Below are 24,386 nucleotides of genomic sequence, written 5' to 3'. Positions count from 1 at the left end.
AAAAGGATGAATTGTTAAGACGTCTCCTCTGTTGGGTTTTATTTAATATTTTGTTTACATTTGGGCAGTTTTAAACAAAAAATCGATGACTTTCATAAAGTTCTCTCTGAAGTGATTGATATTGTGAGGGAGCAGTTTTGCTCTTCCGTAAGCGCCATGTTTACAACTCCAACATGACTGTAGAGCAGTCATTGCTACCGCAATCTTATAATAAGAACCAGGTAAGTCGTCCTCTTTATAACTCAGCAACTTCATGTCAAAATGACTAAGCATTAGAGCGAATGTATACTAAATCATAAGCTGTATGCTTCCTCATATCGATAAAACGCGGCGCTGTCTCAGACGCTGGGCACCCAACGCGTTCAGTATTACGCATTGGTGTCGGAAATCCCCTTATATACACTGTCCAGGTTTGACTAATTTATACATAAAAGAAGTTGTACGATTTGTTATGATGTTACCTGCAGATAGTAACATTTAATATAAGAAATCAATAGCATGTTATGTGCTGTATATCAGCAAACTGACCCTACCCCCTTAGTTATATCTTGCACCTCAACTTCAGCTTGCACTTTCAATACTGCAGCTAGTGACAGAGCCTCTCTCCTTGCAGACTAAGATTTTTGCTGCTGAAGTGCAAAAATGGTGTTCAAGTGATGATTTTCAATTTTACTGCAAACATGAAAAAGAGAAGATCTTGCAGTGTTTGTTGTCCACTTTCTATTTGCACCCATTTTGCATGAAGGTGGTTTAATTTGTACAGATTATTTAGGAAATTTTTATCCATTGAAGAACAAACTGTATCAGTTATTACTGTGTACAGTGAAGTTGATACCCAATCTTCCTATACATGCAAAGAATTTAAAGTTATATATTATATAACCAGTCAAGGCACCTGTCATAGAGCTATTACTGTAGATGATGCCTACTTGACCCAAGTTGACCTTGAGGAGGATATGAACTATGTTTACAACACTGGGAGTGAAATGAAGTGGGTGCTTAATAATCTGATATTGCTTGATTGGACCTAGTTATAAATGAATGGACTCAATTTTCATAGCAGAAAAATGTAAACTAGTCTAGTCCTTCACTCCCATCCCTCTAGCATGGGTCAATTACTATGTAATGACTTAATATTTTTCCAGCCAGAAAACAACCTTCTAAGCAGAACAGAGTTTCAGTGTCAGTCCCATGAGCAATGTGATTATACGAGAGTTTGTTTCTGGGTGGAGAAACAATTTCTAAGGAATTTCTCACAAGAAGAAGTCAGTTTGTTGTGGCCATTCCCCCCACCACGAGAGTATGTTTATGATTTTATGATGATAATGCTGTGTTGTTTTACATGTTGTCATTTGACCTGCTGCTATCTCAGTATTGTCTATTATGTCCTTTACAGCCAGAGCGTCCAGTACGTATAGAACCCAATGTGTTAGAGCAGATAAAGGAGGTGACGGGTATTGAGGATGTCAAGGTGATCAGCCAGGCTATATCAGCTTGCTGTACAGAGCAGGGGAAGTATGACTTGTCTGAGGTGGTCTCTCTGCTCGTCTCGGAAGTGGCGACCATCAAACCCACACAGCAGAAACCGGTACGTATAGTGGACAGGATGAGGATAATCCATAATAATCCACATAATAATCCCCGTGAACAAGACAATTGTAACTTTTTTATCTGTGACAGACTGGTTCGCTGGTTCGCCAACCATTGTTTGACCTCCCCTGTGAGGCATTTCATTGAGAAAAAAAAAATTAATTGGGATACATTCTTTGCTGTAGTTTTATTTTGACTTAAGCAACTTATAAATTATTATAGCAATTTTTCTGTGCATCAAAGCTACTTGGTCAAGACCAATCTCCCCTGACTTCATAAACACTGCTGAAGGAAAAGAGTTATTTCAGCAGCTACATACTGTTGTACTGAAGGAGAAGTGTCATTTCAGGAGCCTGTAGAGAAACCAGAGAAGGACACGGAGCAGACGACAACCAAGATTATCACCCAGCCCACGGATGCCACAGATGTCCCTGTGAACACACGCAAATCTAAGAGTGACAGTGCATGTAGGTATCCCTGTGAACACACACAAGTCTAAGAGTGACAGTGCATGTAGGTATCCCTGTGAATACACACAAGTCTAAGAGTGACAGTGCATGTAGGTATCCCTGTGAATACACACAAGTCTAAGAGTGACAGTGCATGTAGGTATCCCTGTGAACACACTCAAGTCTAAGAGTGACAGTGCATGTAGGTATCCCTGTGAATACACGCAAGTCTAAGAGTGACAGTGCATGTAGGTATCCCTGTGAATACACACAAGTCTAAGAGTGACAGTGCATGTAGGTATCCCTGTGAATACATGCAAGTCTAAGAGTGACAGTGCATGTAGGTAGTCCGGTGGAGTCCAGTGGAGTAAATAACTGATAGATAGCATAAACAAGAAAAATTACACAATATATATGCATTGCAGTTTTGAGGCTTCATTTTGATTTGTGAGAGACCTCATGATCATAGAAACAGAAGTTTTCAAACTGTTGTGAACAGTATGTGATAAGGAACACCAAAATGCCATTTTAAGCCCAAAGTGTGCTTATTTATGGAGATTGATTGCAATATGCTACTACCATAAAGATAATTGCAAGACAGTTAGTTTATGCCAGAATAGTAAGAGTATTGCCATTCAAAAAGTCATTGAAAAATCATCAGGTTTTACTAACTAAGTTTTGCATGGTTTGGGCAGCCTGAGATGATGAGATAAGATAAAGATTTATTTAACCATTAGATGTTCAAAAATATACACCACCAGGAATCCATTACACTGCAGCAGTGTTGCTGTGTTGTAAAAAGTAGTAAGATTTAAATAAGTCTTAGAATGCTGCTCCTTTTATCTCCAAGTTTGGTTTTGTTGCAGTAGTGGTTGACCTGACCAATGATGAAGATCAGCTCCAGAAAGCCATCGCTGCCAGCCTGCAGGACAACCAGGGAATTCTGGGAGGACAAATCTCGCGAGAGGAGCAAGATATTAGTAGGCGAGTCTGGAATCTGGATAGTAGCCTATCCCTCCTCTGCCCAATTGACAAGTTGTGTTACTTTTGTAATTAAGATTTTCATGGTGAAAATAGGCCTTGAACATGTGCCGTGATGAAACAAAAGTATCAGTTTATATGAGATAGTTTACATTATTGACAGATATGTGTAATTTTTTCTCAGAAACTGTTTTGACATAAGTTGATGAAAATAAATATATAATAAAATAACACTATTGTTGATCTTGATGATATACTTCAATTGTTTCCATACAGAATCCTTGAGGCGAGTCTGGCAGAGAGTAAAGCTGGCACCAAAAGGAAAAGAGGCGACATTTGGTTTGTTGACCCCCTCAATCCATATGAGAGGAGAAGGAAGGAGGCGTGGCCAGTGGGGCTCAAAAATGTGGGCAACACGTGTTGGTTTAGTGCAGTCATACAGGTAAAACCACTGCAAGAACTGTTTTACAAGATGGATTCAGTCAAATTCTTTTTTTCCTTAACCAGAAAGTGATCCACATTCTTGCCAGTCCCTAAATCGGCTCAATCATTTCTTTCTTCCTGGTTGAGTTGTTGTTTTAGGATTATTGTATTTTATAATTGCAACCCTGAAGAATAAATATTCCAGATTAGCACGCAATGCTTCTGTGGGGTTAATTCTGGTTGCCATAGCAATGTATGACTTTCAACCTTCTCTCTATGAAGTCTAAGGGAGAGTGCAAATGTCATAGATATTTAATGTAACTAATGACAATGCCAAAATAATATTTGTGTCAGAGAAATTCAAATAGAACATAATATTTAATTAGTTTTATTCGTTTTCAATGAAGTCCTTTTCTGAAGTTGGTTTCTAGATGCTGAGTGCAGTTAAAGTTGTCAGTTGTAATAATCAATGCTTTGTTTTCAGTCATTGTTTCATCTTCCTATCTTCCGCCACTTGGTGCTGAATTTTGTCTCTCCAGCAGAGACACCACAGGGAACGCTACAGGTAGACATAGCACACTGGTTTTTATAGGCTCGATTCCATTACTTTATTTTTATATTGATTGGTTGACTTATTTTGATTTAAGTACATTTATACCAGGACTGTGACAAAACAGTACTTACTTTAACTAATGTACTAAAACTTCAATAACAATTTACACACAGATAGCGGTTGACTTAGGTTATAGGTCTTCAGTGAACCAGTAAGACATCATTAACAAGTTCAGTTACATAGACTTGTGGTTAATATTAGCATTTTACTACAGGGTATTGTGTCCAGTATTAAAGATTAACAGCAATTCTGTCTATTTTCCCAGGAAAAGCGTAACCTGCGTTTCATGCATGAGCTGCGGCGTCTGTTTGCGCTGATGATCGGGTCTCAGAGGAAGTATGTTGACCCTTCTAAGGCTGTGGATATCTTAAAGGAAGCCTTCACTTCTCCTAGCGGTACCAGTGACAGTCAACAGGTACTTTTATCATGTTGCAAAAATAATACATAAATAAATTAAAAAATTAATTAATTAATTAATTAATTAAAATGTTTCCATCAGTTCAATAATAGAACTTGTATATATTCTAGGATGTGAGTGAGTTTCAGCACAAGTTACTAGAATGGCTGGAGGAAGCTTTCACATGTCATGACTCCAGACCTACATCACCTACACAAGGGTAAGGATATGGGACTGCCTCTAACCAGACATGCTGAAAATTTTTATAAATACAGTGATAATTTGGACCAGTAGTTAGGAAAACACTAATGACTTTTTATAAGACTGACTGTAAAATCAAAATGTTAGCTTTCATACTCACTCACTGTTTTATCTGGCCTTGAACATATTATTAGCAGTGACTGGTAGGACTGACAGCTAATGCATGTTTGTTCTTACTGAACTTGTTACTCAGCTCATGCCATATGTGTTAGAAATCTTTGTACGTGGCAATTACATGCTAGAAATCTTTTTTTCTGCCAGACATACACCAGAATATTTTTTCCTGATATGAGGATTGTTTATTTTAATATAACACCTGCAATGAAAAAAAAAAACTAAGTTGAACAGTCAGATGAAGTTCTGATATAGAATTCCAGGTTTAGAAATCACTGATTTATCAGAGTTATTGTGTGTATTAATGCTGAGGTGATGTTTAGAGATGTTAAAATCTTATGATTTTCTTATTTCAGAACTAGTAGTGAAGAATCTCTTAGTAGTGCCAAAAACCCCATGATAGATTTATTCTATGGCCAGGTCACCACAGATGGATTCCATGAAGGTAGTGAGCATGGTTTAAGGTCTATTATTGTAACATTTAAGAGGATATTTTCATATGAATTATCTGGTTTTCCAATATTCCTTCGGTGGGTGAAAATTTTTAATTGAAATAGTCACAGACAAAAGTTTTTTTTTTTTTTTAATGAGTAAATATATATAATGGAGCCTGCATATTCCAAGTTTCCAAGTGACCTTGTTTTTATTTCACCTTGTTCAGCAAGCACATGTCAGGGTGCCATTAGTTTTGATATTTATCAACATAATTTGTATATTAATTCACATAATTTGTATATAAAACAACATAATTTGTGTATCAATCCACATAACTGTGGTTTATTTCCAGGCAAAGCTTTCTGCAGACAGGAGACATTTGGTCAGTTTCCTCTCCAAGTGAACGGTTTCCATGACATCCATGAGAGTCTTGAGAATGCCACAGCACAGGGAGAGATTGAGACTGTCACTGGGGAGTCCTCATCTAAATCTGGCCAGGAGGTAAACTATCTTAAAATAAGTCAGGTGCTTTATTTATTTATTTATTTATTTATTTATTTATTTCTCATAAAAGTGGTATATCTGCTTACTGTACACTTTAAATCTTGAAAATTTGCACTGACATTTTATAAAAACTGATTCTAACTATTTTCATTGTGTTGTTGTGTTTTCAGCAATGGTTTACAAGACTTCCTCCTTTCTTGACCTTTGAGCTGTCAAGATTTCAATTTAATCAAACACTGGGGAGGCCAGAAAAAATACACAACAAATTAAAATTTCCTATGACAATCTATATGGACAGGTGAGTCTGGCAGCATGGATTTGCTGAATAGAATGCTCTTGATGTCTTTTTATGTACAGACACAGATGTGTCTGTACATATAGCCATCATCTGCGTCTGTCGTCGCCGTCGCCGTCGTCGCTGTCGTCGCCGTCGCCGTCGCCGTGCACTTTTACCGATAACACGATAAGTGGAAAACCATTTTGCCTTTTGATTTGAAACTTGCAGAACTGATGAATATTCATAATACGCAGGTCAAGTTCGAAAATCAGCATGATCGGGTCACTCTTAGGGAATTTATGCTGTTTTTTCACTTTTTTCAACATATATGCAGCACCGATAACACGATAAGTGGAAAACCATTGTACCTTTTGACTTGAAACTTACAGAACTGATGAATTTTCATAATATGCAGGTCAAGTTCGAAAATCAGCATGATTGGGCCATTTTTAGGGAATTTATGCTGTTTTTTCACTTTTTCAGCATATATGCAGCACCGATAACACAGTAAGTGGAAAACCATTTTACCTTTTGGCTTGAAACTTACAGAACTGATGAAAATTCTTAATACGCAGGTCAAGTTCGAAAATCAGCATGATCGGGTCACTTTTAGGTAATTTATGCTGTTTTTTCACTTTTTTCAGCATATATGCAGCACCGATAACACGATAAGTGGAAAACCATTTTACGTTTTGACTTGAAACTTACAGAACTGATGAATATTCATAATACGCAGGTCAAGTTCAAAAATCAGCATGATCGGGTCACTTTTAGGGAATTTTTGCTGTTTTTATGTACAGACACAGATGTGTCTGTACATATAGCCATCATCTGCGTCTGTCGTCGCCGTCGCCGTCGTCGCCGTCGTCGCCGTCGCCGTCGCCGTGCACTTTTACCGATAACACGATAAGTGGAAAACCATTTTACCTTTTGACTTGAAACTTGCAGAACTGATGAATATTCATAATACGCAGGTCAAGTTCGAAAATCAGCATGATCGGGTCACGTTTAGGGAATTTATGCTGTTTTTTCACTTTTTTCAGCATATATGCAGCACCGATAACACGATAAGTGGAAAACCATTTTACCTTTTGACTTGAAACTTACAGAACTGATGAATATTCATAATACGCAGGTCAAGTTCGAAAATCAGCATGATCGGGTCACTTTTAGGGAATTTATGCTGTTTTTTCACTTTTTTCAGCATGTATGCAGCACCGATAACACGATAAGTGGAAAACCATTTTACCTTTTGACTTGAAACTTACAGAACTGATGAATATTCATAATACGCAGGTCAAGTTCGAAAATCAGCATGATCGGGTCACTTTTAGGGAATTTATGCTGTTTTTTCACTTTTTTCAGCATATATGCAGCACCGATAACACGATAAGTGGAAAACCATTTTACCTTTTGACTTGAAACTTACAGAACTGATGAATATTCATAATACACAGGTCAAGTTCGAAAATCAGCATGATCGGGTCACTTTTAGGTAATTTATGCTGTTTTTTCACTATTTTCAATATAAATGCAACACTGATAACACAATATAAGAAAAACGGATTGGCCAATTGTAATTATACTCACAGGAGTGGTCAATCTTACTAAAACGCAGGTTGAGTTCGAAAATAAGCATAATCGGGCCATTACTTAAGAAGTTATACTGTTTTTTCACATTTCCTCAGATTCAATTATTAGGCATGTTAACAGTCTCATTATTTAACTAATAAGATGCCTAAAAGTGTTTGTTTGATATTTCCTGCATCTTTACAACATTTTTAGTTGATTATGTAAAAAACATGGTAAACTTGTTATCATGTATTGTGTAATAAAGTGTCAAAAATGGAAATAAACTCATATCATTGCAGTTTGTCAGATTCAATCATCCACTATGTTCAGAATCTCAGAATGGAGGAAATTGGACATTTAACACTGTTCTATTGATACTTTTCCCATCTCATCAATATTCTTAGTTGGACATATAAAAATGGCAGTAAAATGTTTATTTTGTTTTATGTTAAAAAAGTGTTAAAAATGGAAATAAACCCATTTCAGAACAGTGCTGTCTTTTTTACATTTTGGCATTATCAAGGCGTGACTTTGAAGTTCCATGGGCCTGAAGACCTTTGCTAGTCACATTTTCTGAATATCTGTGATACAAATATTTTATAATTAAAAATTGATGGTCATTAAGCTGTTAAACAGTATGTAATATTGCATCAAAATTTGAAGAAACCCCCATTTTGGGCACTGCTTCCATGATGACCATTTAAGGAAAATCATGTCACTTACTGTTTTCAAACTTACAGGATAGAAACATGGGACTAAAATACAGCTTCAGTAGGCAATGCAGTCTTTTTTTTTTTTTTTTTTTTTTTTTTTTTTGCAGTTAAACAGTTTTTTGTGAAAATTTAATTTTTCACATATTGGCATTTTCAAGGTGTGACTTTAAAGTTCCATGATCTTGAAGACTTTTGCTTGTCACATTTTCTGAATGTCCATGTTACTAATATTTTATTAATAACATTTGATTGTCATTATGCTGTTAAACATTATGTAATGTTGCATCAAAATTTGAAGAAACCCCTATTTTGGGCACTGCTCCTATGATGACCATTTAAGGGAAATCATGTCACCTACTGTTCTCAAACTTACAGGAAAGAAACATGGGTCTAACATACAGCTTCAATAGGCAACGCAGTCTGTTTGGTAAATTTTTGTGGCAATTTAACAGTTTTTTGTGAAAATTTAATTTTTCACTTATTTGCATCTTTATTTTCTGTTCTTTGTCTGTACATTTGACAGCTTTGCTGCCTTGTTTCACTTTTTTCAGCATATATGCAGCACCGATAACACGATAAGTGGAAAACCAATTTACCTTTTGGCTTGAAACTTGCAGAACTGATAAATATTCATAATACGCATGTCAAGTTTGAAAATCAGCATGATTCGATTATTGTTAGGGAATTTATGCTGTTTTTTCATTTTTTTCAGCATATATGCAGCACTGATAACACAATAAGTGGAAAACTTTTTTCATTTGGCTTGAAACTTACAGAACTAATGAATATTTATAATACGCAGGTCAAGTTTGAAAATCAGCAAGACAAGATCGGGCAATTTTTAAAAGTTATTCTGTTTTTTTTTTTTTTTTTTTTTTTTTTTTTTTTCAATTTTTTCAGCACTTTTATAACACCGATAACATGATAAGTGTAAAAATGTTTTTCCTTTTGGATTGAAATTTACAGAACTGGTGAATATTTATAATACGCAGGTCAAGTTTGAAAATTGGCATAATTGGACTATTTTTACAAAAGTAATGCTGTTTTTTTCCCTTTATTCAGCATACATGCAACACTGATAACGCATTTTAAGGAAAACCAATCAGCCTTTTGTCTTGCAACTCACAGGAGTGATCAATCTGACCAGTATACAGATCAAGTTTGAAAATAAGCTTGATCAGTTAAGTTTTGATGAAGTTATTAGCCTTTTTGTATATAAGTGGTTTTTCTTCAGATTTAATTCTTAAGCATGTTAACAGTCTCATTACGGAACTAATTGGATATGTAAAAGTGTTGTTTTAACATTTTCTGCTTCTTAACAATATTGTTAGTTGATTATATAAGAATGACGGTAAACCTATTATCGTGCATTGTGTAATAAAGTATCAAAAATGGAAAGGAACTCATCATTGCAGTTCGTCAGATTCAATCATTCACTATGTTCAGAATCTCCAAATGGAGCTAATTGGACATTATAAATTGTTCTATTGGTACTTTTCCTATGTCAACAATTTTCCTAGTTGATCATTAAAAAATGACAGTTAATTGATTATGGTTTTATGTAAAAAAGGTGTTGAAAATGGAAAGAAAATCATTTCAGTACAGTTATCTCTTGTTAACATTTTGGCATTTTGAAAGTGTGACCCTAACTTCCATGTCCTTGGAGACCTTTCCATATCACATTTTCTGAATATCCATGATACTTTTATTTTTTTATAAAAAAATTGATGGTCATTATGTTGTTAAGTATTATGTTATATTGCATGAAAGTTAAAGAAAACCCTATTTTGGACACTGCTGCCAGGATAGCGATTAAGGGAAAACCATGTTACTTATGATAATCAACCTTACTGAAAAGACTGAAGTGCAGCTTGTGTTGGAAAACCATCGTAATTGTTTTCTGTTTTGAAAGCAATGCAGTACAGTGCTATTTGGTGCAATAAATGTATATGGATAGTAGGCAGTTAATTCAGGGTTATAAAATAATTTGCTTAATTGATTTTCAAGTTATTTCAGGGTTATAAAATAATTTGCTTAATTAATTTTCAAGTGGGCATTAAATGAGATTACATAAACACACATTGAGATTTCATTGTAAAGTCCCATCGGTTTAGCTTTCTTAACTGTGTCACATAATTAGGAATCGATGATTATTATGCAGGTAAATGTTATTTAATATGGAAAATAAGTTTACAAAAAAAATTTTGTGTAACGCTTACATTAATGCTAAAGATGAATAACAGTGCCTTATTATTCTCAAACTCAATAGGGTTATTCATATCATGTTAGTAATTGTACAGCTAGATTAAAAGTTTGAATAGCAGCTTTATTGGTATTTTTTGTTATGTTTTATTTTACATTTTCTTTTAATTTTTTATGCTGTTCTTTCACTTTTTTCAACATATATGCAACATTAATAACACAATATAAGAAAAACAGCTTAGCCAATTGTCATTATACTCACAGGAGTCGTCAATCTTACAAAAATGCAGGTTGAGTTCGAAAATCAGCGTTATCGGGCCATTATTTTAGAAGTTGTACTGTTTTTTCAAATTTCCTCAGATTCAATTCTTAGGCATGTAAACAGTCTCATTATTGAACTAATAAGATACATAAAAGTGTTTGTTTGATATTTCCTGCATCTTTACAACATTGTTAGTTGATTATGTAAAAATGATGGTAAACTTGTTATCATGTATTGTGTAATCAAGTGTCCAAAACGGAAATAAACTCATATCATTGCAGTTTGTCAGATTCAATCATCCACATCTGCCATGATGACCATGATGGGAAAACTGTGTTACTTATGATTGTCAAACTTTCAAAAAAGAAACACAGGACTAAAATGCAGCCCGAGTTGGAAAAGCAGTCTAATGGGCTTCTTTTTCTGGAAGTTATACATTTTAGTGAAATATTCATTATCTTTTTGGCATATTCATTGTGGGACTCGGAGCTCCCATGGACATGAAGCCGGATGGTAATCAAATTTTCTACATGTTCATGCTATTTATAGTCAATAATCAAAAATTGGTGATAATTATTCTATAATTTATTATGTAATGTTACATCAAAATTGACAATAATCTTTTTGCACTGCTACTGCAAACATTATGAAAAGAAAACTGTGTTATTTATTATTATATTTAACTTAAGAGTATGATTTTTAGGATTGGCATGCAGTTCAAATTAGAAAGCCAGGTCAATTGGGTTATCATTTATTATTGAATTTAATGCAATTTTGTGTGAAATTTCATTTTTCTCATTCTGGCACTTTCTAAGTATAAACTTGAACTCTGATGGGCCTGAAGCCTTATGCTTTTACTTTCGTCGGTGTTACCTGTTGTGCAAAATTAAAATTTGATGTTGACTGTGCAGTTAAACATAATGTTTTATTGCATCAGAAGTGGTAGTCTCCTATTTTGTGCCTTATTGTTTTGTGCTCTTCTTAAGTTGTGACTTATGGGTCTGAAAGACCTTTGAGAGGGTCAGTCTATAAATTTCCCTTGGGTATCATTTTGCTAATTTCAGTTATAAAGTAATTTGCCTAATTGATAGGCTACATAAAGCACACTTGTGATTTGAGATTACATAAAGCACACTTGTTGATATTTCCCTGTAAACTCCCATAGGTTAAGCTCTCTGCTAGATTAATAATAAGGAAGCAGTGATAATTATGCAGGTAAATTTTGTTTAATATTGCAAATAAGTTTTTAATATATATATATATCAAACTGAAAGATTAAAAGTTTGAATAGCAGCTTCATTGGAATTATATTTACCTCTGCTAAGGAGGTTATATTTTCACCCCTGTTTGTCATCAACATAACTCAAAAAGTTATGGACCGATTTTGCTGAAATTTTCAGGAACTGTCAGAAGTGGGCCAAAGAGGACAAAAATCAATAATAACAATTGCTACCTTGGCAGAGGTCTGCACTCTCGGAGTGCTTTTCTAGTTTTGTTATGTTTTCCTTTATAATTTTTTCTCAAACACTTGCATTTGTGACTTTTAACTCTCATCCGCCTGAGACTCTGACATTTCTGTATTTCCACATAAGCAGTTGTATTGTTTTTTATGTCTTTAAACATTATGTTACTTATGTAATATTATTTTATGCACTGTCATCATTTTTCAAATATTGAGACTTTCATCATGTGAATTTGAACTCTCATGGTCCTGAAACTGTAATCTTATTGAAAGGGTAAATTGAGACCATCTTCTGGGACTTCTGGAAGACAGTCAGGTTATTAAGTTTATATTGCCTGGTATCTATTTTTTCTTCTGTTGGAAAACCATCAAAATGGAGGATGGATCAAAATAGATACTTTGGAATACTGTCAGAGAATATCTCTGGGTCCGCTCATGTTATTGACCATTTTACCTGTTGTGCATGATTAAAATTCAGTGTTGACTGATAGTGCTATTATAAGCATTATTTATTATTGCATCAAAATTGACAAATTGACCTTTTTTGCATCTTTATTTTCTGTTTTTTGTCTGTACATTTGACAGCTTTGCTGCCTTGTTAATAAGTATGATACGATTTGTGTGTATTGTGCTCAGTCAAAAACACAAAAGGTCTTGATTGTATTGAGTGATTAATTTTGCATGAAATTCTTTCCAGTAATAACCGTTCATGATATTAAATGTCAATAAAGCTTAAAGCTGTGAAAACATTGTGAAGATAGTGTACATTCATAGTATTGTTGTCCTCCTGTATTGTAGGTATATGGAGTGCAATAAAAGTGTGACAAGACAGAGGAGAGAGAAAGTGAAAAGTCTGAGGGAAGAATTACAGCATTTACACAGTAGATTAGACAGGTTTGTGGCTAGTGTCAGTCATAAAGGTTTTAATAATTATTTGATTTTAAGTTTATTTTATTATTATTAACTTTTGTAGTATATTATTATAATTTAAACTTGATCTTTAAGTTTTTTAAAGGTAGCACAAATCTTCATCAGTTGTACTTGAAATGTTTTCAGCAATTTTATTTGACTTTAATGTTTGTATAGTTTAATATTCAATTTCTATCTCTACTAAGCATATTGTATTTTCAGGTTCACAAACTATGGGTCTGGACCCAAGAGATTTCCCCTGCAAGACGTGTTACAATATGCTCTAGAGTTTGCTCAAACCAACCCAGACGTTGCCTGCTCATCTCCCGCGGGCCCTGCAGCGCCCCCTGTCTGTGATGTTGTACAAGATGTGGAAATGGAATCGCCCAGGTCTCTCAACAACAGGTGTGCTTTGCTGGGTTTATATCACTCTCTTCCAGAGGTTACTGTTGTGATGCTTAGCAAATTGTTATCGTTTTACTAACATATATTAAGGCCACATTGACTCAACCAACTTTGGAAGAATTATGAATTTATTTTTGTTACACTGATTGTATGTTTATTATTTATATTCTCAGGTTGTAAAAATAATTTGTATTTTGTATTATCTATCTATTTATTTAAGTATATGTATTTACTCACACACCAATCATCTCTAGTTACTGGTGTAACAGTCATCTCTAGTTACTGTTGTATACAGGTGCCTGGAATTTTTTTTTTCTACAAGTCCAGGCTATTTGTCGATCAGAAGTTGTTGCTAACTTGTTTTGCTAGTGACCAAGTCCATCACTGTTTGCTGTAAAAAAATGGAACCTTAGTTTTTTAAAATGATCAGTTACAGAGCACAATAATTTTAGATACACTTGATAATTTTCTGGTAACTGTTTTAATTCTCTGGTGTGTTCTTTCAGTTCAAACTTAGAACCCCCCTCCCCCTCGCTTGTGAAGTCATCATCATTACCTGATGTTGCCATGGCATCGCCGCATGGTAAGCTTTCCTCCCCAGCAAAACGCCTTCTAGTCGTGCCAAAGCCTGCCCCGCGGGAAGTGTCCAGTACGGAGCTGGGCGTTCTACAGTCGTGTCTTACAAGATGGAGGACCGAGGTGGAAAGTGACGTGAAAGGTACGGGACAGAGATAAAGCTAACTCGGACTTGAGACTTAAGTTGTCAAAATTAGAGAAAACAAATGAGGTGTTTTGGTTTAAGAGGAAAGATGAAAATAGCTGTCAGCTGCTATGTTTTCAGACAATAGAATTAGTTTCATTTCCTTAAATGAGGGTACATGGTACAAGCACTGGGAGGATGTTTTACCACATTAACAACTGCTATTTACTGCTACATAAAACAAAAAGTTTTCCTATGTGTTGATGTTTCCTTCCAGAATTACAAGATGGTATTAGTCGTCTGGACGAGGAAGTTGGGAACATGTACAGTGATGACATGATGAAAAAGGTTTGCTGCTCTCATATTCTACAAATAATGTGATATTTATGATTTCTTGTCCACAAGTATGCCCTGCTTCATATAAATATATGTGTAGACAGTAAATTATCAAGTAATGCCAAGGCTATAACACTCATGCAGCTCAGAAAAAAATTGGAAATTTACTTTGTTTTTTCCATACATATTTTTAGTTTGTATGTGTTTATAGAACTAGCTGTTCTTTTTATTTCCCTCACAGTTCCCATACAGACTCCATGCGGTGTTAGTTCACGAGGGTCAAGCTGCCTCTGGCCACTACTGGGCCTATGTGTATGACCACGCTAATGGACGCTGGCTAAAATTCAACGACATCACCGTGACTGAGGCATCATGGGAAGAGCTGGAGAAGGAAGGCATTGGTGGCTATCACAACGCCAGTGCATACTGTCTGATGTATGTGGATACTAGCAGAGAGGACCTTATACAGGGTAAGCTGGGGACAGCCTTCTTAACATGACTAAAGAATGAAAGTTGGTCTTAACTTATACAGGGTAAGCTGGGGCTGCTTTCTTAACATGACTAAAGAATGAAAGTTGGTCTTAACTTATACAGGGTAAGCTGGGGACAGCCTTCTTAACATGACTAAAGAATGAAAGTTGGTCTTAACTTATACAGGGTAAGCTGGGGCTGCTTTCTTAACATGACTAAAGAATGAAAGTTGGTCTTAACTTATACAGGGTAAGCTGGGGCTGCTTTCTTAACATGACTAAAGAATGAAAGTTGGTCTTAACTTATACAGGGTAAGCTGGGGACAGCCTTCTTAACATGACTAAAGAATGAAAGTTGGTCTTAACTTATACAGGGTAAGCTGGGGACAGCCTTCTTAACATGACTAAAGAATGAAAGTTGGTCTTAACTTATACAGGTTAAGCTGGGGCTGCTTTCTTAACATGACTAAGGAATGAAAGTTGGTCTTAACTTATACGGGGTAAGCTGGGGCTGCTTTCTTAACATGACTAAAGAATGAAAGTTGGTCTTAACTTATACAGGGTAAGCTGGGGCTGCTTTCTTAACATGACTAAGGAATGAAAGTTGGTCTTAACTTATACGGGGTAAGCTGGGGCTGCTTTCTTAACATGACTAAAGAATGAAAGTTGGTCTTAACTTATACAGGGTAAGCTGGGGCTGCTTTCTTAACATGACTAAGGAATGAAAGTTGGTCTTAACTTATACGGGGTAAGCTGGGGCTGCTTTCTTAACATGACTAAAGAATGAAAGTTGGTCTTAACTTATACAGGGTAAGCTGGGGCTGCTTTCTTAACATGACTAAAGAATGAAAGTTGGTCTTAACTTATACAGGGTAAGCTGGGGCTGCTTTCTTAACATGACTAAGGAATGAAAGTTGGTCTTAACTTATACGGGGTAAGCTGGGGCTGCTTTCTTAACATGACTAAAGAATGAAAGTTGGTCTTAACTTATACAGGGTAAGCTGGGGCTGCTTTCTTAACATGACTAAAGAATGAAAGTTGGTCTTAACTTATACGGGGTAAGCTGGGGCTGCTTTCTTAACATGACTAAAGAATGAAAGTTGGTCTTAACTTATACAGGGTAAGCTGGGGCTGCTTTCTTAACATGACTAAAGAATGAAAGTTGGTCTTAACTTATACAGGGTAAGCTGGGGCTGCTTTCTTAACATGACTAAGGAATGAAAGTTGGTCTTAACTTATACGGGGTAAGCTGGGGCTGCTTTCTTAACATGACTAAAGAATGAAAGTTGGTCTTAACTTATACAGGGTAAGCTGGGGCTGCTTTCTTAACATGACTAAAGAATGAAAGTTGGTCTTAACTTATACGGGGTAAGCTGGGGCTGCTTTCTTAACATGACTAAAGAATGAAAGTTGGTCTTAACTTATACAGGGTAAGCTGGGGCTGCTTTCTTAACATGACTAAAGAATGAAAGTTGGTCTTAACTTATAGACCAAAAACTTCAGTCGACTTTGATCTTGACTGAACAGTTAATGGAGTTCTCAACTTAAATGGAATATTTCCCCTGTGTTGTAATAGAAAGAAGTGACTAATGCATTAGACTGCTCTGGATTTGTCATGAAATCAGTAGGATGGAAATTACTTTTGTGTCTGGTATGATTTGATTTGAGTAACTTTTGAATGTTACCAAATCTGACCTAATGTCTTCATTACCAAATACTATACTTTTCAGAATATCATATTTTATGTTCCTTTATTTTGAAACACAGCAACTTTTTAAAATACCATTCTTTAAGTCCTTTTATTTTGAACTACAGGAATAGAATACGTAAAACAATGAAGCATGTGTTGAAGGTAACTCCTCCCTCTTGTTATCAGATAGCAGTAGTCTAGTAGACAAGGAGACAGGTCAGATCAGTAATAGTACCCAGACTGATGTGGTGAAGAAGCTGGCTCAGGATCTACAGGACTATATCAGTGAGGATAACACTAAGTTCTGTCAGGAGATGGAAGACTGGGACAGGAAACAACAGCAAGCCGCTGCCGCCACTGTCACCACTGCTCCCGCTGCCGCCACTGTCACAACTGCTCCTGGTGCTGGGGGAGACTCAGAGGTCACTATTGTAGGAGAGAAGAAACCTCTTAGTCCTACAGGTGAGTGACCTGTAATTTACCAGAACTGATATCTAGATCAGAGGTGAAATCTTAACATGTATTTCCTCTGGTTTGGTGGTCATTGTGATTGTACTGTAAGTCATTCTTTACTAAGTGCACACTATGCAACATAATGTATTTAAAATATTTGATAACTCTTTGTTTCTTTTCTTTTCTTTTGACTCTGTATTCTTAGACCAGAGAGCCAACCTTGACCTTGACCTATATTTCAGTGTCCAGTTCTGTCCAGAATTCCCAGTCTTACCAGCATGCTCTGCTGGCACTGAGGTCCACTGTGGATACTCTGGAGGCTGTGCTGGGCGCCATGACCAAGGAACAGTGGGAGCAGAAACGTCCAGAGGGACACGTGCTACAGGTATGGGGACACTATGACCCAGCTCGGGTGTTCCAGAGTTGTCATTGTAAACCTTAGTATATAAAACAACAGTCAACAAAGAAAAATGCCTAGAAGTGTGCATGTGTTAGTTTAAGGGAAATTTTATTCTCAACCATAAAGAGGACTCTGCTCAAAGTTTTGTTGTATTGTTTCCAGCATGGGGAAGTAATGATTTTGGTCTCAGTTTTTGTCACAGTGAAAGATGTTATATTGTGGTGGTAGGAGAAATGAATGAACATCAGAAAAATGTATCTTCAAATAGCTCTGGGAACCCAGCAGTGGTGGGATGCTGCTGGTGGTACATACCCAGGAGGCAGTATAGCCTCTTTTATCCTCTGTTTTTACAGCAATTTTGAAATTGTTTACAAGAAAATTTGTCTCTTGAGATAAAAACTCATTTGATGCTTAATTCCTGTGCTGATTTCTAGGTGGCCAATTTTGAGATTAACAAGGCTGAGAAACTGAGTCAAAAACTCCCAGAGATGCTACCTAAGAAAGACAGTAGATTGTCACACATGCTGGTGTATTGTATTGCCTGCAAGTAAGTAATACAGAGAGAGAGAGTAAGGGGGAGGGGGGGGGGAGAAAACTGCATGTGATTTTATCAAAGCCCCAGTTTAATAATTCCATCTATGTGTTACTGGTACACTGCGCAGTATTGCATACTAAGTTATATTTCATGAAAACAAATGCATTTTTGTTGCTTTCTTAGTTAACAGCCTAAGATGTTAAGTCATGGGCAGATTTTGATCAATTCTCAGGATGGATCAGAAAGGGCAGACTTAAATATGATAAGATTTTGTGAAAGTGCTGATCCATTAATCAGTTCATGCATTCATTAATAATGAGATTTGAGCTGTCTTGGCTTAGGTCTGCCCTCTCTCTAAATGGTTTTCCACTAGTAGTGATAATTTTTGTTTCCCCCAGAGCCCCGACGCATTCAGTCATTCACAGAGTGGTGATGGAACAGATCGCCTTCACCAGGATAGGAGACACGGATGCAAAGTAGGTCATGTGTAGATAACATGTCACCAAGGTGTGCAGGCTGTGTTAAGGTTAAAATTCACATCACTAAGGACTTATGCTGTGATTTTCTCCTAGTTTTATTGTGATTTTCTGCCAGTTTTACTACAGCAAGGTGGATAGGGTCCAGATGCTGTTCCTGCACCAAAAACTGATGTTTTATCAAGTGTCGTGTCAGTGTAAAAAGCTGATGATCTTAATGTTATCTTTGAATGAAGAATTTTTTTTGAAGATGCATTTTATTTTTAGTTTAAGGATGAAAATTTAAAAAAATGATATTTACAAAAAAAAAAAACAAAAAAAAAACATTTTTACATGTTTATGAAATCAGCAATGTTTTGATGTCCTCGTGATATGTTTATACTTACGCTGGTATCTGTTCTGTTACAGATTTAAGGCTATAAAGGGAGCAGCTGAGAGAAAGTTATCAGAAATGATATCAGATGCTAGTGAACAAATGAAGAGTGAATACAAGGTATCGTTTAGTAATCGGTGTAGCACTATCAAAGTACTGTTCTCTTCTCAGTTTGCTTAAATTTTTTGGCTGAACCCAAGATCTAGAAAATGGCAGCAGGCATACTGGCTTAGTCCAGAATTGTACCATTAACAATACCAGCATAGTAGTGTTTAACCAGTGATTATACTTTGGATATCTTTAAGTAATTAGTGTTATAAGAATAATAACATGGTCCAAAGATCATTGTTTTTTTACACAACCAGAACCTCATGAAAGGTCACTTTAGTTCACAGCCAACCTGACTTCATCAGACATTGTATATGTTACAGATTGATCACCAACTAATGTAGATAGTCTAGAATAATATGGTTGTAAAGCTACATTGTATTCTATTTGTCCTGTTCAGAAATGGCATGAGAACTTCAGCAATTTCCGCCGTGTCATCATGTGTGTAGTGCTGGGGATAGAAGCATTTCATAAAGAACGGTGAGTGTCTGTACAAATCTGGTTGTCTGTCAGCTTACTGGTCACACCACTTACAATACTACTAGGCTGAATAGAAATTAACTAGGTGATGGAAAAATAAGCTTTAAAAGAAAAACAGTCATATTTCTTCGAGTCTAGTGGGAGTAGCAGCATAGGTTTAATTAGTGTAACTAATTTATTTTCGAGTTTGACACAAAATTTTCTTGGCTGTTGCCTAAGGTTGTTGCCAAATTACACTACTTCACATTGTTTTGTGAAACTTATAATCTCAGGATATTAATTGTTGGGCTATAACTGTCTTGGCTGTTAAACTTTAGAGACTTACCTCAAAATGTTCACTTTGTCTTTTGCTCGTGTTAAGCCAGAGCCAAAGAGGGATTGTTTGCAGTCAGTTAATATGTTTATGAAATAAAAGAAAGCTTTATTTGTGCACATCTGACTTTATAAATGTTGTTTTCAGCTACCAGGAGTCGCTGCCATATCTTCACTATGCATATCTGACCAACCGCTCCCTCATAGCGGACGGCAACAGGATGAAAGGCTTTGATAACAAGCTGATGGCCTATTATCAGAGGCAGTGTTTATTGGTGAGATACCTTACTTAGTGAAAGACATACTTCTCTTATCCATATCCATAAATATAACATTTATATCCACATGTATATCCACAAGGGTAATATCCATATCCACATATATATCATCCATATCCCTTAAACATCAGTGAAACATCAGAACACTAATATCTACATGTAGAATGCCAGTATCCACATGTAGAAATCAATATCCACATGTAGAACTGAGGTATCCACATGTATAGCATTTATATCTACATGTAGAACATCAGTATCAGTGTGTAGAACACTAATATCCACATGTAGAACACCAGTATCCACATGTAGAAATCAATATCCACATATAAAACACCAGTATCCATATGTAGAAATCAATATCCACATATAAAACACCAGTATCCATATGTAGCCCTCCTCGTTTCAGCACCTTAATGACATGGCCCTGCAGCAGTTTGAGGCAGATGAGGACATCTCTGGTGTTAGTATCATCATGAACAACCTGGTGCTGCCGTGTCTACCCTCGCTGTTCCACACTTCGTACCAGGATGACACGCTGGCCGCAGAGGAACTGAGGGAGAAGTGGTGCAATATTCTGGCACAGGAAGTGTCAGGTGAGTAAGATTTAAACTTGGTATTAATCAATTTAAGTAAATGACTGATATTTCTGAGCTAAAAATTGTGTCCCAAGAAGATAAGTTTTGTTACTATTTCAGCTGATATTGAGGCTATGATTTTTAACCATAAACTACAGCAAGCCAGTCTAATCTCTCCATTCACACCCACTCCTGGCCAGCACTGTTGACATTGAGGCCAGTTTTGCTGGAAGATTTTGCCTCTAGTGTTTAGACATCTTGATCTCGCTCTCTTAGATAGTACATAATGAACTAACCCATCCCAGGTTTACTTTAAATACAGCTTAGTCAAACTAGTAGGTCAGGTGGTTTCTTTCCAGCCAGCCACCCTTAATGTGACCCTTCTGGTGTGTATATATTCATTTTAATATTTACAGTTCTACAATTTTTATCTTGGTACAGGTGACAAATTGGAGAAGTTACAAGACGTGATGTCCAAGCTGTTTGACCCACCCTCAGAGACGAGGACAAGCGTGAAATTCCCACAGCTGAACTACATCAAGGACTCCAGTGAATTCCTGGAACGCTATGCAAAAGTCATGGATCTGGCTGAGAAGAACAGTTACCTTGAGATGGCAGAGAAAAGCAAATGATACTGACTAGACAACAGAGCTTTCTCTCTCTCTCTTCCTCTGTGATCTGGACCTCAGCAGGTGCTTACGTCTCTGAGGGTCATTCTCGTCCAACGTGGGATAATGTAAGCTTGCAGCCTCCTCTGCTGCCCCCTAGTGGTTCTTTCCAGCGGTTGTGAAGCATACTAGCTATCTAAGTCATTACCATACCGTCAGCTTTGTAACCTGCTCCATAGCCACAGCTGAGAGACCCAGGAAAGATAGCTTCTCAGTGATCTAGAAGTCTGCCCGGTACCCTGCAGACCATGGATACCGCCATGCAGTGTTGTTTACACCCTGAAAACCATGGGGATACAGATGACTGTTGTGAGGACAACCTTGACAAAAGACAAACCAAAAGACAGTTCTTAGACTAGTTGACAGAGATATAGGGACTGAGATATAAAGATGACCAACAGGGTGTTATCTGTGCCTAGCTACTGCTACGTTGTTGTCGCCTTCCTTGACGTGAAATGACCTTTACCTTCAGTTATATGCTTACCAATTACCACTTCAAAAACTGAATTGAGGCCCTTATTGTGAATTGCTGCAGTCTTTACTGTGATTTGATTCAAGGATGGAAATAGATATTAATATTTTATCTTCTTTAGCCCACTGAGACCCGTGAAGAGGAGTGACTTGGCCTTAAAATGAACGTTTTTATTCTTCAAGCTGTTTTAAACTAAGTTACCCATAGAATCATAATCCATTGTCATACTGGAGCTTAAGTGACATCACTGACAATCAAACTTCAGTTCACATGAAGACGGAATTGTGATAAGGCTGAAACGAAGTCACCTCCACATCAGACCTAAGCTCCATTATGAGATGTAATTCTAATTCCATGTTCACCTTGGTCAGTTGTTCTGTCCTTTTTGTGTGGTGCTCCCACCAAGACTTCATACCTAGGATGTGTACAGATGGACAGTCACTTCTTGTTCACCACTCGGCCCTGCGTTATGAAAGCTGGGACTGTATGAGAAGGTTGTATATAGTTTGAGAAGGCTCAAGACTCTGTCTTGTGTTATGAAAGCTGGGACTGTATGAGAAGGTTGTATATAGTTTGAGAAGGCTCAAGACTCTGTCTTGTGTTATGAAAGCTGGGACTGTATGAGAAGGTTGTATACAGTTTGGGAAGGCTCAAGACTCTGTCTTGTGTTATGAAAGCTGGGACTGTATGAGAAGGTTGTATACAGTTTGAGAAGGCTCAAGACTCTGTCTTGTGTTATGAAAGCTGGGACTGTATGAGAAGGTTGTATACAGTTTGAGAAGGCTCAAGACTCTGTCTTGTGTTATGAAAGCTGGGACTGTATGAGAAGGTTGTATACAGTTTGAAAAGGCTCAAGACTCTGTCTTGTGTTATGAAAACTGGGACTGTATGAGAAGGTTGTATACAGTTTGAGAAGGCTCAAGACTCTGTCTTGTGTTATGAAAACTGGGACTGTATGAGAAGGTTGTATACAGTTTGAGAAGGCTCAAGACTCTGTCTTGTGTTATGAAAACTGGGACTGTATGAGAAGGTTGTATACAGTTTGAGAAGGCTCAAGACTCTGTCTTGTGTTATGAAAGCTGGGACTGTATGAGAAGGTTGTATACAGTTTGAGAAGGCTCAAGTCTTTATCACGTTTGTCCACATTTGACCAAAAGACGACCACCAGATTTGGACAGTTTTGGGATGTTGGCATGGTTTCCTGTAATACCAAGTGCTCTTTAAGTTGATGGATTATTAGTAAGGTCAGCGTTATCTTTTGACTGTAATTATAGAACAATGAAGAGGATTTTCTGTGCAAAACCTGAGAATTTTTTATTTTTTTTTTCATAATTTGAAAAAGAAATGCACAAAGTATTGTACAGAGGTGAATGCTGCATCAATCTTAACACCAAAATAATGTTAAAACATAAGTAAGTACAGCAGGTGTGGTACCAAGATATTGGAAGTGTGGTTGGAAGTTTCTTAATGGATAGGAGAATTTCTAAGATGCATGAATACTTTAGGAAACTATTAATTGTACATTTTTTAAATTTCACACTATTTATACTCAGTAAAGCTGCTGTGAAGGGCTTTATGCAGGAACTGTTTTGTAAAGGAATTTAAGACGGAAAATTGGTCTTCAGTTGAAGATAGGGATTTTTGCGTCTATTTCAGCGTGGGATGAATCCAGAGTAACTAACTTATAAAGAAACTATTTGTCTTTCTATTTATAAAATGATTCATATAACTGAGACATTTTATGTGAAACATTGAAGTTTACTACTTCAGACTTGTTTTAGGTCGAAGTGGAGTAAGGTTTTGACTTAACTTTAGACCAGTTTACTAAACCTGACCTTGGTTTTCACTGTCATGTTTATTCAACATTTGCGCCAATTTATCAGTATGTTGACCGTGCTAGCTGCCTTACTAGCCCTGTGGTGCCATTGATCACGTGAGCAGGTGTGAGAGACGCGTAGGCGCAAGATTCCAATACAGTTTCTGTAAAGTTTGATTAAACATGTGGGAACGATAAATCTTATCACTTAATTGAAATGGAATCGTGCAGATATTTTTACTTAACAGAATTCTACATTTTATTTATTTACCTGTGGATTCCCACCACTGTATCTTGAACAGTAAGCAATATATACCGGTAAAATGCTGTTGAAATGCATGAACACGTCTAGTCCACTCTTTGTTGACAATAATCTTCACTTAATTCCTAATCTCAGTGAGTTCAAATGCCGGTATGTTGCCGTTCAGAATTATATTTATTTAGTAACGATATTATGGCGGGTTACGTGTGTGGAGGACAGCTATTTCAGCACTCGTCTCTCGCCAACATTGAATTCTAGTGGAGGCGCCTGTACATTTTATAAAGCTGATATTATACCCATGGTTCTTATTGACTATTATAAGTAAAATGTGTTAAGGCAAAGAAATAAAAGTTCACACTGAATGATACTTCGTGTGAATGGTAAAGTGTGTTTGTTGATTTTAATTTCAAAAT

At 36.5% G+C, this 24,386-nt stretch overlaps 1 protein-coding gene across 5 annotated transcripts; it reads left to right on the top strand.

The window, feature by feature from the left end:
- Positions 1-39: 39 nt before the first annotated feature.
- LOC106181978 (ubiquitin carboxyl-terminal hydrolase 25-like) lies at positions 40-24,358 on the top strand. Of its 5 annotated transcripts, none has more exons than XM_087017321.1 (25): positions 40-221; positions 1,397-1,588; positions 1,940-2,057; positions 2,909-3,023; positions 3,297-3,462; positions 3,928-4,008; positions 4,322-4,471; positions 4,585-4,673; positions 5,185-5,273; positions 5,616-5,764; positions 5,938-6,065; positions 13,054-13,149; positions 13,387-13,569; positions 14,076-14,287; positions 14,547-14,617; positions 14,847-15,075; positions 16,952-17,227; positions 17,461-17,603; positions 18,053-18,165; positions 18,552-18,629; positions 19,038-19,122; positions 19,511-19,590; positions 20,051-20,177; positions 20,587-20,773; positions 21,197-24,358. In XM_087017321.1, exons 1-25 carry the CDS (start codon positions 174-176, stop codon positions 21,385-21,387), a joined length of 3,396 nt encoding a protein of 1,131 aa, XP_086873447.1. In that variant the 5' UTR covers positions 40-173; the 3' UTR covers positions 21,388-24,358. The 5 variants fall into 5 exon arrangements, with proteins under 5 accessions (XP_086873447.1, XP_086873446.1, XP_086873448.1 ...); XM_087017320.1 differs by having other exon boundaries at positions 2,906-3,023; XM_087017322.1 differs by lacking the exons at positions 40-221; positions 1,397-1,588; positions 1,940-2,057 and adding an exon at positions 2,235-2,287 and having other exon boundaries at positions 2,906-3,023.
- Positions 24,359-24,386: the final 28 nt, after the last annotated feature.

This window comes from Lingula anatina, chromosome 7 (assembly GCF_051362555.1).
Source record: "Lingula anatina isolate TDL-2025a chromosome 7, LinAna3.0, whole genome shotgun sequence".
In the NCBI taxonomy this organism is placed as follows: domain Eukaryota; kingdom Metazoa; phylum Brachiopoda; class Lingulata; order Lingulida; family Lingulidae; genus Lingula; species Lingula anatina.
This window is presented reverse-complemented; position numbering and strand designations above follow the sequence as displayed.

Bases quoted from the DNA above. Each gene is read 5' to 3' on its own strand.
- LOC106181978 (XM_087017320.1), top strand. From the start codon at position 174: ATGACTGTAGAGCAGTCATTGCTACCGCAATCTTATAATAAGAACCAG. The intron at 4,674-5,184 runs GTAAGGATATGG...TTCTTATTTCAG, and splicing joins CCTACATCACCTACACAAGG to AACTAGTAGTGAAGAATCTC. The intron at 6,066-13,053 runs GTGAGTCTGGCA...CCTGTATTGTAG, and splicing joins ATGACAATCTATATGGACAG to GTATATGGAGTGCAATAAAA.